A 15,097-nucleotide genomic window follows, 5' to 3' on the forward strand; every position below is an offset into this window, starting at 1 on the left:
AGCAGTTAGAGCGGTTGTCAGCCAACCTCTCCAACAGCACTTGGATTTTCCTGTTGAGAGGGCGGCTGAGAGAAGGACTAGCTGGATTTCCTAGGCCGATTAAGAATCCTTAAGCCTAGCTGGGAAGGTGATCACGCCTACCTTTAAACACGGGGCTTGCAACTTAGCCTACACCTGACCAATCAGAGAGCTTACTAAAATGCTAATTAGGCAAAACAGGAGGTAAAGAAATAGCCAATCATCTATTGCCTGAGAGCACAGTGGGAAGCACAAGGATCAGGATATAAACCCAGGCATGCAGGCCGACTACAGCAACCCCCTTTGGGTCCCCTCCCCTTATGGGGGAGCTCTGTTTTCACTCTATTTCACTCTATTAAATCCTGCAACTGTACTCTTCTGGTCCATGTTTTGTTATGGCTTGAGCTGAGCATTCGTTCTCTGTCCACCACTGTTGTTTGCCACCATCACAGACCTGCTGCTGACTTCCGTCCCTCCGGATCTGGCAGAGTGTCTGCTGTGCTCCTGATCCAGCTAGGCGCCCATTGCCACTCCATATGGGGCTAAAGGCTTGCCATTGTTCCTGCACAGCTAAGTGCCTGGGTTTGTCCTAATCAAGCTGAACACTAGTCACTGGGTTCCATGGTTCTCTTCCATAACCCACAGCTTCTAATAGAGTTGTAACACTCACCGCATGGCTCAAGATTCCATTCCTTGGAATCTGTGAGGCCAAGAACCCCAGGTCAGAGAACACAAGGCTTGCCACCATCTTGGAAGTGGCCCACCGCCATTTTGGAAGCCGTCCGCCACCATCTTGGGAGCTCTGGGAGCAAGGACCCCCCGGTAACAATACCATCTAGTTTCTTTAAGGACTTGTATCAGTGAAAGTCCAATCAGGACACAGAAATTACATGGCAATTTGAAAAAAGAAATAGAGTAAAGGTATCATGCGCACCCATGTGAAGAGAACACCATACATGCTTTATGTGAGCAATAAAGCTTTTTAAGTACCTGGGTGCAGGCGGGCTGAGTCCGAAAAGAGTGTCAGCGAAGGGAGATAGGAGTGGGTCGTTTTATAGGATTTGGGTAGGTAAAGGAAAATTACAGTCAAAGGGGGTTTTTCTCTGGTGGGCAGGGGCGGGGGTCACAAGGTGCTCAGTTGGGGAGCTTTTGAGCCAGGAAAAGGAATTTCACAAGGTAATGTCATCAGTTAAGGCAGGAACAGGCCATTTTCACTTCTTTTGTGGTGGAACGTCATCAGTTAAGGCATGAACCGGGCCATCTGGATGTATACGTGCAGGTGACAGGGGATATGATGGCTTAGCTTTGGCTCAGAGGCCTGACAAAAGGGGCAGTTGCTAGTGAGCGATAACAAGTACTCTAAAGAATACGGGAGTGGCAGGCACATTCTCTTGAGCTTTGCTACTTTGGAGGTCTTCATCCCCAAAAGGGGGAATGCTTTCATCAGGAGACACAACAGTAATTTCACTGAATTTGAAGAGATGATTGCCAACTGGTCATTTGAGGCTGTTTATGTCACTAAATCAATGGGCCAAAAATAAGGAGCTGCTTCACTGGTGGAGTGATTGATCCCAATTACCAAGGAGAAATTTAATGGGCAGCCTTCTCCCCTGGGACTGAGCCAGAAGTCCAAGGAAGAAGCCAACACCTCCCAGGGCTGAGATCAGACATCATTGGAGAGGGCATGGCAAGGCACACTGGCAGAGAAATTCACTGAGGTGTCATGTCAGTGGAGCTTGCTGGAAAACTGCCCCTTGGAGTGCTAAGGTAATATCCTCAGGGAGGAGCCATGTCTCAGAAGTCACTGGAAAGCCACCTGAAGGAATGTGGGGAAAGTTGTTCAGAGGAAGCTGCCCTGTTAGCAGCTCTCTGCAAGGAGGTATGCTGGGGGAAGATGTTCATAAGGATGTGCCCACCATCTGCACTTTGCTTAAAATGGCTGGAACCAGTTGCCTGAGGCAGCCATTCAAGTGAAGGTGTTTTGCTGGTAGCCCTCCCACTATAAAGTTGTTTACAGGAAGTGCTCTATGCTGCCGGCCACTGGGCACGGTAGAAAACACAGAGCGTGTGCACAAACACATGTACTCTCTCTCTATATATATTTATCTCTCTCTCTCTCTCTCTTTCTCTGCAGGAGATGATCACCAGAAACAAGAAGAAAAGCTCCTTCCTTCTGTGATCCTCCAGCACTGTCTATTGACAAAGCTTAGCAACATGTTCACTGTAAAGAAGAAATTCTTAAGGGGTTCAGCTCCATTATCCTAAAATGGTAATAAATGGATTGGGGGTTGAGACAATGAGTTGATAACTGGGAATAGTACATTCCTTTAGCTACTTATTTTCCATATTTACCCTTCACTCATGTGAGTTCTGTACAATGAAGCAACTCTGTGTTTCCACCTAACAAGATATTGCTATTCTCACAAATGAAGAAATTCTCACCCTTCACAAAATAAAGAGATGCACAGTCCTAACCATCACTGTATCCATTGCCAGCTATAGTCATTACTCCTCAAATTCTATGATAGTTTCACTGATTATTTTCTTGCCTAAAGACTATTATGTATGGTTAAGCATCACTAGTTTGTGTAAAAATAAAAATGGAAAAAAGATAAAGAAATAGCCTACATAAACATATAATAGCCAAAGAGACTACAAAGACTACAAATAACACAAAGCCACTACAGCCCTCATTTCAGTAGTGGGGCACAAGGCCATCGTTGATACCTCTGGCTTATATTTCTTTTGACCTTGGCCAGAAGCTCGGCGGGTCAATTCTTTATCCAGTAGAGTGACCTAAAACTTCCTTCAGAAGAGTGAAGTCCTTAATCGTCTGCCTTTTTTTTTTTTTTTTTTTTTTTTTTGGTATAAGAACTGCTAATGGGCACCCCAGATAATCCCCTGGATTCCACATAATCCTCCTTCTCCTCAGTGTGTAGCAGCAACTCAATTTCCCTTTGAAAATTGAGATCAATCACTCCAACCAGTGAAGCAACTTCTTATTTTTGGTCTGTTGTTTTAGTGACACAAACAGCCTCAAATGACCAGGTGGCAATGTTCTCTTCAAATTCAGTGAAACTGTTGTGTCTCCTGATGAAAGCATTCTCCCTCTTGCTGCAAAGACCTCCAGATTAGCAAAGCTCAAAGTTTCCATTGGATTTGGCAGTTCCATCACTGATAACAGTAAAGAGAATCATTTCAGGGGAGTAGTGGGAACAGAAACCAGATTACAAGAGGGTTTACGATGAAGAGAAGGCAAGGCAGGGAAGCCAGTAAGTAAATGCAGCCCACTCTTTCAAAAGAAAAGCTATGAAACTAAGCAGAGGAGAGCTCTGTAAAGCACTTAGAAGAGGACACAGTATTTTGAGAGGAATTTTTAAGATGAGGAAAACTTACACATCTTATAAAATTCAAGTGGAAATTCTTCTATGTAAAAAGAAATTGAAGGAAGAGATGAGTAAACAAGATCCCAAAAGGGATGGGATCAATATACTCAAAGCATTGGGATCTCTGCCTCAGTCTCTGAGCCCAAAGAAGTGGGTAGGGCTGTGATGGGAGAAAATAAAGGCAAATCTGTAGGAGGTGGAACAGGAAGTTGAGCTGGTTACCTTCCCCCAGTTTAATTTTCAGATTACAAAGCAAAGCCTTTTGATGAAAGAACTGAGTTGGTAGAGCAGGAAGATTGAAGAAAATGCACAATTTTGAAAAGAACAATAGTGGAAAATAGAGAGGGACAAGGGATAGAGAAATCTAATCTTGTTGTCTATAAATCATGACTCAAATTTTACTTCCTCCTTGATGTGTGCTGTGCCTCTTCAACTGATAGTAAATAAAAGATTAGTAACATCTCTATATAGCAATTAAAAACAGAGGTTTCTCTTTAAGCTCCTATCCTATAACTCTTATATAGCACTTGTCATTTTCTGCTATGTAGTTTTTTTCCTTTCTGGAATCCACTGTAACTCTTTAATGTATTAGATTTTTGTATCCCTCATAAGCATCTACTAGAGTGTGTAGCTCATTAACACAGTGTTTCAATAACTAATTGTTGTACAACAAACCACGCTCTACTAATGGAGTAAAGTAACAACCTTTTGCAATTATTCTCTCTCATGGTTCTGGGGATAACTAAGTGGTTCTCACTTGGGGGTCTCTCCTGAGGTTGCAGTCAGGAAACATCTGGAGGCTCCTGCCTGCACATCTCTGGAGTGTGATGTTGGCTCCTGGTGGGACCTCAGCCAGGGGGCTGCCCTCCGCAATACACATATGTGACTTCTCCATGCAGCTTGGGCTTCCTCAGGGGACAGTGGCTGGGTTCCGAGAGCAAGTGTCCTAGAAAAGAGCTGGGCAGGTGCTATAATCCTTTTTATGATCTCTGAAGTCATGCAGTAGTATTCTGTAACATTATATTTATTAGAATTAAGTCACTAAGGCCAGCCCATATTCAAGAGGTGGGGAGTTTAGACTCCATGTCTTGATGAGAGGAGTGTCAAGGGATTTGAAGATACTACACATATAAATGCTAATTAGTTGCTTGTTTTAAGCATTTATTGTATTTTGAAAAAGCCCCAGAAAGAGAATGAGAGTGGTGCACAGTCTTACAAGGTCTGAATAGAAGTCAGGAATAATGCTAAAGAGTCAATTAACCCATAAAAGATGCTAACCATGGCTGCTTATTTCACTAGTGTTTGTAATCTTCTTTTACAATCTCCTTTTAGGAGATAAAATTGAGCTGTTTGGTCTAGAAAGTTGTAGTAGGTCAGTGCTTCTGCTACTTTATGGGCACACAAACTCCTGGGGATCTTGTTAAAATGCAAGATTTTAACAATGTGATGCCAGGGGCATCACATTCTGCATTTCTAGGAAGCTACAAGGGAGATACTGCAGCTCCATGGGCCACCCATTGAACAGCAAGTTAGCAGAAAGTAATACGGGTAACTGCCTGGCTCCTGTGATCCCACCTTTCTCTGGGAGGAGCGCTAATGGGGTATGCCACCAGAGGTCCTTATGGGCTTACAAGACCTTAGCCCTCTGGCCTGTGAACTCGTGATGCCAATAAGGTTAATCTGTTCTTCCACAAGACTTGTAGAACTGGAATTAAAGGAAGAGAGTAATTTACCTCTCTCTTGTGGTAGAAGCACGGAATATGAGGCTCTATCCATCATGTCAGAAAGCCAGTTTCCAGGAGGAATAAAGGGAACACACAGAGAGAAGAGAATCCAGGTGACACTCCAGTGCCTGATGAGGCTCAGACCTGACCCCACTCTGAAAGATTATACAAAATATCCTAATATTGTTCCGGCAAATTCCCCTCTTGGCCTAAATTTGTTCTACCTGGGTTTTTATCATTTGAAACTAAAAAAGCTCTAACAAAGGGTAGGGAAAGTAGGGGATATGTTCTCTTGGAAATGTAATGCTCACTGTTTTGCAGTACTAGATGATTATCCAGACGTCTGCAATCTGAGGGTGAGGAAAGACTGTCCCTTAAGTCATGTTAAAGGTGTGTTCCCAACAGAGTGGACTGAATATGAAAGAAGACGACAATGGAACACTAAGGCCGAGGGAAGATGAGAAAAGTCTCAACCTACCTAAAATAGGAAAAACATCTGGAAAAGGGAGGCAAAGAGAGTCTATGGATTAAAATCGTTGGATAGTATCGAAAGAAACTGTTACCCAAAAGTGATGCCTGCTGAAAACAGATGGGAAAAGGACAGTCTAGGAATAGCAAAGCTAATATTCTCTAAAGAGTGACCAGACCCTGGGCCTGAGTGGAAGTTAAAAGCAAGATAGTCCTGCCCAGCAAAGAACAAAACATTGACTTTTCATATATGTTGGACATTGTGTGATTTGCTTTACATTTATGACCTTATTAAATGACCCCCTAAGAAAGTTTCGCTCATGCCCATCCCTGAAACTCTAGCACAGTCACAGCTGGCACTCCAAGTCGAAAGAGAGGAAACCGAATGTGGATCATATCATGTGGTTCTCACCTGGCAGACCCTATGACTGGGTATGCCTCAGCAGGCAAATCTCAGAGTCCTCCGAAGTCTCAGAGACTGCAAGCTGTGCAGGTGACACAAGAATGACACAGCCACCTTTCCATGTTTGGAGTAAATTTTTAATAACCAGTTTCTTGGTTACAACTTCATCTATATAAATCCCCTTATTCTAGGATCTACACAGTTAAACCTAATATTTCACAGCACATTTCTAAAACAGTACATTTTTTACACTAAAAAAATAAAATAAAATAAAAGCCTGGTTACCACCAAGGTGTATTGTCCATGAATTGAAACGCTTTCCTATTTAAGTAGCAGGTACATGTGTAAATAGGGCAGGCAGCAACAGAACAGCAATATTGGAGAATGCTTTCTTTGTAGTAAATGCCCTTGAGTATGAGATGTGACAATGAAGCAATAAGGCCAATTCTATAAAGCAAAAATGGATACTGATCTCCTTATTTTGTAGCCATATCTTATGGTATGTTTATAACGTATTTCTTTCACATGTTAAAACAGTATCTACTAAAGATGGGCTTAATTTTGGTAAAGTGAACTGAAAAAAGTTATATGTTAATGCAACATTTGTTGTAAAGATTCCAGAAACGCAGGAGTCAAAAATTCAAATTATGATTCCCACAGTAACTGTAACTCTGGTATACAACATACATAATGGAAGAAATGTTATCAACATATACCATAGTAGAAAATACTCAGTAAGCAGAAACAAGCTGAGTTATGCTTGCTGTGGGAATCATCATTCTCAACTAGCTGGGAATATATAAAAATCGAAACCATAAATGCATGCATTATTTTTTGCAGTTAATTCTAATTTTTCTTGATCCAATTTAATCAGCTTTGTATCCAAACTACATTTTCCCTTCACAAACTGCAAATGAATGTCTTTCGTAATTTTAAAATCCACATCATTTGATTTCTTTTTCTCACACAGGCTGCCTTTTGCAGGATGGCATCATTACACCCTGTCCCTCCCTGAAATGTCAGGACACATCTGCTGGGATTCATTTATCTACATTCCTTTTCTCTCTGAAGGACACCATGGGGAAGGAGAAAAAGAACAGCAAAGAGAACAAGAATCACATTGAGTAGCTTAGAAAGGTACATAAGTGCAACAGAAACAGGGACACTGTCACCATTAACTTCCCCTATGGTATCCTCCTGAGCTGACACAAGAACAACGCCACCATATATTTACAATTTCCAAAGTGTTTAGTCAAAATATTATCTCATCTGATTCTCACCACAACACTGTGAGAAAGGCAAAACCAAAACACCTTTCTGTTGTTCAGCTTTTGTGACTCAAGTAGAATATATTTAAAGATTTGTTTTTATGTTATCGTCTAAAGTGTAGGCCATTTAATTGCAATGACAATATTTCCTAAATATACTCATCTACCACATGCAGAGGATTTAGTTATTATGAAGGCAGAGTATGGTCTATGTAAAAAGATTATGGTTATAAGTGAAACATTTAACATATTTTAAGCTTTTGGCTTTAACTATATTCTAAAGATTCAACAATGAAACAGAGGAATAACTGCCCTTTGAAATTCTGCCGAGGCAAAATTTATCCTGAATATTTTATCCAGTATTACTTTTCCCAGTTTGGTTTTAACTAAGAAGGGCACCTTCTGTAACCTCTGAAGACGAATCCTTTTACTTTCTAGCAGTCTTTATCCATCAGAGTATGTTTCATTATATTCAAACTAAATTACTTTGGCTCAAGAACAATCATAGTTCCTTTACCACCCTAAATAGCTCCGCCTCCCCACGGTGTCCATGACCTTGGATGAGTGTCTGGAGGGTAACATGGTCAATCTGTGTGTGTCTCAGTGCTACTGTGATCAGTCTATTCAATTGCAAGTTTATTTTCCCTTCTTTTCACCTACAGAAAGATCCTTCACATAATCAGACAAAATTTTCCTTCCTCATTTATATAAGATACCAATAAAAAGATCAATTAAAATAAAGATTCAGAACTGGCAAAAAGTCTCAATATCATTTGTTCTAACTAGGGAGATAACACAGTCAAACCTTTGCCTGTGAAAAGTATGACAACCTTGCATGCAATTAAAAGGTAATATTTTAAGTGCAAAAGGAAAAACAAATCTTAAGAAATATTTTAGGAGGTTTTCTTGTGGAGGAAGAGTTGTCTTCTTAATGTTACCTACAATCATAAACAAAATTATAAAACAGATCTTTGCACTGAATAAAGATGGACACATAAGTTCTTGCATAAAACAGGTAAGACACTTGAAGGTATCGCCCCAGACATAAATGCTGAACTTTTAGGCTTTTCCTCCACTCATACGCAAAAGTTTGAAAAGAAAAAACAGTATCAGGGCTTGGTCATAGCACAGCCTCAATATTATTTCCAAGCTAAAATGTCAGTGATGGGGATGTGAGCTCTTGCATCTTATCAGAGACCAGAAAAAGGCCTTACTGCCTTATAGGATACATCAGCCAGACATGAAGGCTAGGCCATAAGCATACATTTTCTTCGCAGGTCCATCCACTTTATGGGATTTTTTCTCAGGGAAAGTATAGATACAGATAGTGGGCAAGGTTTACCTTAAACAGAATGAAATAAAGTCCTTGTTGGCTCTCTCTTTCAAGGTGGAAAATGAAAAGGAGGTGACCAATTCTAGAAGATCACAGAACGCTTACAAATGAAAAATAATGGGGTATGTTTCTCTTTAGCAGTCAATAAGTGAAATTATCAAAGGTCTAAAATTTCCCAAATAAACTGACAACATATAAGGTCCTGGAGACTGTCAGTGCCATAGATCAAAAAACCAATTTTTCATCTTTGCTTTTAATTAAAGTTGCAGGATTCCATGAGTGAACAGCAGTAAAATATTAATACATTAAAGAATAAACCAAAGGAAAATGTTTGGTGCAATGTAAGTGGTCAAACAATAGAAGACTGTGAAATGAATTAAATATTCATACAGTGGATATTATGCAGTTATTCACAATGTATTTTTGAGAGGGAAAAGGTTGATAATACATTGTAAGATGAAAAAAGATATTACAAAATAGTATATTCCATATGATCTCCATATTGGGAAAAAAATATGTGCATAAGTCGAAAGATTGGGAGGATATACAGAAAATAATTAACCGAAGTTACCTCTGTTAGTGAGAATTTAACGTCTTCACAATTTTTTCTTTTCCAAATGAAAAGGGGATAAGGGGAAATTACTATTTTCAAAAACAATCAATGTACTCTGATCTCTTTGTTCCATTTGCTTTTATAATACACAAAATACAAAACTGGAATATATTTTGTGCCATCACACAATTGCATTAACAATTATTTTTCTTTAAGTTATAAAATTAATAGTTGATTCAAATTTAGTTTCCTTATACTTATTTCCAATTCACACAAGAGAAACACATTTTTAAAAATATATAATGACATAAATTATTATCCAAGGTTGCAGTCTTCCATGCTTTCTTCACTCATCATCAAATCTAAAAAATGAACTTCATATGCTTAATTCCGTAAGTTTTGAAGAAAACCATGATAATAAGTGCCCATAATCCCAGAATAAAGCCCCCAGGAGGATGCCAGTCTTTCAGCTTTGGTTTCTGCAAAACAAGAATAACATGATAAATTTTATAACAGGTAAATAATTCAGCAATCAATAAAGCAAATATTGATGAAAAAGAGAAATTTCACTGGCTGTGTTTGAAGGGGGACTAGTTTAGTCAAATTAAGTATATTGGGATATCAACAATGGTAAAAACTTCAGACAGGGTAAATATCCCACAGGGTAAACTGGCTCCTAAGAAAGATCAGTTTCAGCTTATATTTTGTTTCATCAAAGAGTCCTTCCCTGATTACCCAATCACACCATCTATCCTCACTCAAGTTATTCAGTAGCCTAACAGTCTTTCTCACTTTGGATTTATATATTCATTAATTTGTTGGTTTTATCCATCTCTGCTACACTGTAGTTCCATGAGGGTCATCTTATTATATTCCCAGCACCAACCTGCCACGGTGCTTGCCATTCAAGAGGCATTCACGTATCATACTGAGTAAATCAGTGGAAGAACAAACACTACCCAACTCCATCAGATATTCAACACACACTTGTTTGAGGGCCAGTGCCTTGGGTCATGTTTTTCCCTTGAGGTAGAATGCTCCTTAACCTATTCACTGTGCCTATTCAAAACTCACTAAGTCAAATGCCTCCTCCAGACTCTACCATTATTCCCACCTGCTATGTTATTTTCTTTGAGTTCCTATAGTACCTGAACTGTAACTCCTTCTACTGTTACTCCTATTCACTATTATATTTACCTTTATCATTTATCTCCCTGTATACTCCCTAATATCAAAGTCCATCGAAGTCAATTTTTTATCACCCTTCTCTATTCCCCACCCCCAAGTGTCACATATGCTTTTCTGTCCAGCAAGAAAAGTCTTCCTCATTTAGTTGTCATTTCAACAGCTACATTACAGCCTTGTAATTGGAAGTTTGTGACAATGACTCTTTTCTACTTACTGAATTACCGGCCAAGACTCTAACAACAGTTATGATATTAGAAGCATATTTTAGACCATCGGGGAGAGAAATGGTAAGCTAAAATTGGCTTTAGTCATCATATAATGTTCATCAACTCAAAATTAACTTTTCAAACTAAAAGGAGAGGAAGCTACCTCAATATTTTAACTTGGATCATAATGCTAGAGTTTTCAGAGCTTTTAATCAGATGCTTAATATAAACTGACCTACCAGTGTTTAAAGTGGTTACCTTCCATCTTCATTCCTATGCTTACCCTCAACCTCTACCAGTCCATCCAGAAAACTCCCCCAAAATTTATCCCAAAATATTAAATCCAATTTTCCTCATGTTATTTTCCACTTAAGAGTCTGCAGTGGCTTCCACTCAACATGTGTAATGATAAACGCAAAAGGTCCTTGCCCTCTAGTATCTTACAAGATGGTAAGTTCGGGGGTTCTCAAACCATTTGTAATGGCAAAGCTCTTTGAAGTTACGGTGCTTTCTGTGCAATACCGTGACAAATCTTAATTCCAGTAGAAAATCTAGAATATTTAATAAAAAGCAAAGCTATATTAAACATAAGCTATATAAATATCACAAGCATGTGTCAATGAAAAAATAAGTGAGTGAACTAAACAAGATCACTGCTCAGTTTTTGTCCTGTTTATTTTCTACTAGTCAAACAATTTGTAATTCACACAAAAGGGTTGAAAACATTTAAGATCTAAAACTACTTTTCCACATACCGGGAAAAGATTATTCATTATTAGTGGAAGCACACTTTTATACAATCTATAGATATTCCCTGAAAGCCCAGTTTAAAAGCACTGACCTAGTTTGAGAGATAAGATACTGATTTTCCCTAACAACTAGGAGTCCCTGATTTATATGGCATTTAAAAACACTTACACTTAGGTTACTACTGTAGAAAAGTTAAATACATATTGTCAAAATCTGGCACCAATGTAAACTCTTAACTAAGGAGAACAGGCTATAGACAATTGTTCCATAAATCCAATTAATGAACTTCAGTGCTAAAAGAGTTAAGAAGGCATTTAAACCAACTCATGTTTTTCAAAAAATGGTGAACACCATTTAAGGTCTACATTCATTAGAGATTATAGAAATAATAATCAAGTAGTTAATAGCAAATCTTTTTTTTTTTCTTAATTATACTTTAAGTTCTAGGGTGCACAACGTGCAGGTTTGTTATATATGTATACTTGTGCCATGTTGGTGTGCTGCACCCATCAACTCGTCAGCACCCATCAACTCGTCATTTACATCAGGTATAACTCCCAATGCAATCCCTCCCACCTCCCCCCTCCCCATAATAGGCCCCGGTGTGTAACGTTCCCCTTCCCGAGTCCAAGTGATCTCATTGTTCAGTTCCCACCTATGACTGAGAACATGCGGTGTTTGGTTTTCTGTTCTTGTGATAGTTTGCTGAGAATGATGGTTTCCAGCTGCATCCATGTCCCTACAAAGGACACAAACTCATCCCTTTTTATGGCTGCATAGTATTCCATGGTGTATATGTGCCACATTTTCTTAATCCAGTCTGTCACTGATGGACATTTGGGTTGATTCCAAGTCTTTGCTATTGTGAATAGTGCCGCAATGAACATACGTGTGCATGTGTCTTTATAGTAGCATGATTTATAATCCTTTGGGTATATACCCAGTAATGGGATGGCTGGGTCATATGATACTTCTAGATCCTTGAGGAATCGCCATACTGTTTTCCATAATGGTTGAACTAGTTTACAGTCCCACCAACAGTGTAAAAGTGTTCCTATTTCTCCACATCCTCTCCAGCACCTGTTGTTTCCTGACTTTTGAATGATTGCCATTCTAACTGGTGTGAGATGGTATCTCATTGTGGTTCTGATTTGCATTTCTCTGATGGCCAGAGATGACAAGCATTTTTTCATGTGTCTGTTGGCTGTATGCATGTCTTCTTTTGAGAAATGTCTGTTCATATCCCTTGCCCACTTTTTGATGAGGTTGTTTGTTTTTTTCTTGTAAATTTGTTTGAGTTATTTATAGGTTCTGGATATTAGCCCTTTGTCAGATGAGTAGACTGCAAAAATTTTCTCCCATTCTGTAGGTTGCCTGTTCACTCTGATGGTAGTTTCTTTTGCTGTGCAGAAGCTCTTTAGTTTAATTAGATCCCATTTGTCAATTTTGGCTTTAATTCTGCAGCTGTAATAACTCCAGTGACTTTCCAGTGAAATGGATTTCTTGAGGTTGTAATTTTACTATCAGATCTTAAACTTAGCAGCCAGAAACAGTTGCCAGAGATAAGACAACTACAGAAAAAACAGCATCTTTGAAAGTATCATTTTTCCAAAGATTCAACAACTAGCCCTGGCAGTCATTTTGACCCATTATTCCACAGGCTGGCTTGGAGAATTCTGGAGGCACTTCATTCTGGTCTTTCAACCTCCTTGACAGGTATGTGTTTCACATCTAGATCACTGATGGCCAGGGTAGGAACAAAGAGAAAATCAAAGTGCTATTTCTCCAACAGCAAACTTTAAAAGTAATAATGGAGGACTAAGAATTATATGTAATTTCTCCAAAATTATAATGGAACGGTAAACTTATTCACATGATAACACTGCACCAGCTACCAAAAACAGCAAATCTTGGCCTTTCAAAACTGCTCTTTACAGTTGCTATGTTTTTTTAATGTTTATTCAATACCTTTTTTTGATTAATAAAAATGGAAAATGCATTATGAACTAAATGCACTTTAGACTCAGCTTAAGATGGTATCTGAATAGAATCCCCTAGTGCAGTCTCTCCCACCTTCTCACAACAATGCATACAAAGGCACAGAAAAAGACAACAGCACATCCTACCAAAATTCAGTTAACCTCTGATGAGAAATCTCTAACAGTTTCACTATCTGAAAGTCCCAGAAACCAGCACTAGAAACAAATTAATGGTAGTCTCAGTTTTCTGTTTGGTAGATACCATGCAAAGGCTTGCTTTGCTCTGTGAAACACAATACTTCTGCCAGCTGCGTAAAGGACTTTAGCTCACTCCCTTTTTCCGCCTGCTGTTTAACAGACACAGTGCTTATGCAGTAGAAAGATGGCTTTATGAGGCAGCCAGAGTTGTGTAACTCATTCCCAGTTCCCAGTGGCACACCTCTGCACAGAAGCTGTCATCAAGAGGTAGAATCTATATCCCTACCCTTTGAATCAGCAGGTCTTACGACTTCTTTTGGCCAACAAAATGCAAAACAAGTAACAGTGTCCCAACTCCGAGTTAGCCTCAAGAGTCTTGGCTTGCTTCTGCTCTCTCTCAGACCTCTTCCACCACCAGGAAAAAAGCCTAAGCTTCTAGAGGATGAAACATCAGCTACAGAAGAGCTGAGCTTCCCTCCAGCTAATAACCGGCCAACTATAAGGGCAAAACCATCTAACTAATCCAGAGTTGACCACACCACAGACTCACGATGGAGCCTGAGAACAGAACTGCCAACTAAACTCATACTAAATTGCCAGCCTGCAGCATTGTGAGCTAAATAAATGACTGATGTTTTAAATTACTAAGTTTGGAGTGGTTCATAATACATCAAAAGTTATGAAATACATCCACAGTGGTGACAATTAACGTGAAGAAAAGAAAAACCCTGATCCTTTATCACCATAACAAAATAGAAAAAGTTCCCATCTCCATACTTGTAGCTTTAGGTTTTTCTAACAATGGCATAAGAACAGCATGACAGGCAGCAGATCAAGCCCTCAGTTTAGTGGAGATGCAGTGGTACTCTCCTCTAGCTCTCCTTTATAGTTTTCCTGGAAAGAAAGAAACTCCAACTGCCACCATGCCAGGAATTGCTTTCAAGGAAAGACGGTGACGCAGGGGAATCTAGAAACTAACTCATCTAGCTTCCTTTTAGCCTTCTTCCAACTGAAGTCTAGATCTGAAGTTTGGTTCCTCTTCTTTTTAAAGTTACCAATTAGAGGTAATCACATATTACCCCCATGCTGGGAAATGCACACTACCCAAGATCTTTATGTACCTTTTTCCATGATAAATGTGCAAGGCAGTTAATGTAATCTAGAAAATTAAGGATGATTTGTTTTCAACTATGATTTGGGTTTTAACTGAAAGATGACCACAGTTTTTCCTTAATCGTGATTTTAACTTTCCTGTGATAAGAACACCCACTGTTAACATTATTAGTTAACATTATTCTGGAATTTCTAGCCAATCCAGGCATAACATGCAGGAAGGGAAAGTAAATGTTCACTACTCATAGATATTATCTTTAGATATCAAAAAGCTCCATAAAATCAATTCTTACAATTATTGAGAATAAAGGGCTCGGATTTCATATAAATATTTTTTAAAAATATCTTTCAAGTATGTCAGCAAATATGACTCAGAACATAGAAAAAATTTCATTCACAATAACAATAAAAAACAAAATAACCATGAATACCCATAACATGAGATGTAAGGTAAACACTCTACACTACTCTACAGAGAGGGGTAAACAGTCAAAAATATTAAACAAACAA

At 39.0% G+C, this 15,097-nt stretch overlaps 1 protein-coding gene and 1 long non-coding RNA gene across 3 annotated transcripts in view; one reads left to right on the forward strand and one right to left on the reverse strand.

Moving 5' to 3' along the window:
- The first annotated feature begins 681 nt into the window (after positions 1-681).
- On the forward strand, positions 682-2,495 carry LOC103886139. Its single transcript, XR_002516566.2, has 2 exons — positions 682-840; positions 2,153-2,495. It is a non-coding gene; the product is annotated as an uncharacterized LOC103886139 (long non-coding RNA).
- A 3,623-nt stretch (positions 2,496-6,118) lies between these two features.
- The window catches only part of PIGK (phosphatidylinositol glycan anchor biosynthesis class K), a 183,863-nt gene continuing 174,884 nt past the window's right edge, over positions 6,119-15,097 (reverse strand). The window contains exon 11 of one of the 2 annotated variants that reach the window (XM_009211223.4): positions 6,119-9,632. In XM_009211223.4, coding sequence (XP_009209487.1) covers positions 9,516-9,632 — 117 coding nt within the window. In that variant the 3' untranslated portion in view covers positions 6,119-9,515. The remainder of the gene's footprint in view (positions 9,633-15,097) is intronic. The other variant, XM_003892091.5, reaches the window with a different exon arrangement.

Source organism: Papio anubis, chromosome 1 (genome assembly GCF_008728515.1).
Source record: "Papio anubis isolate 15944 chromosome 1, Panubis1.0, whole genome shotgun sequence".
In the NCBI taxonomy this organism is placed as follows: domain Eukaryota; kingdom Metazoa; phylum Chordata; class Mammalia; order Primates; family Cercopithecidae; genus Papio; species Papio anubis.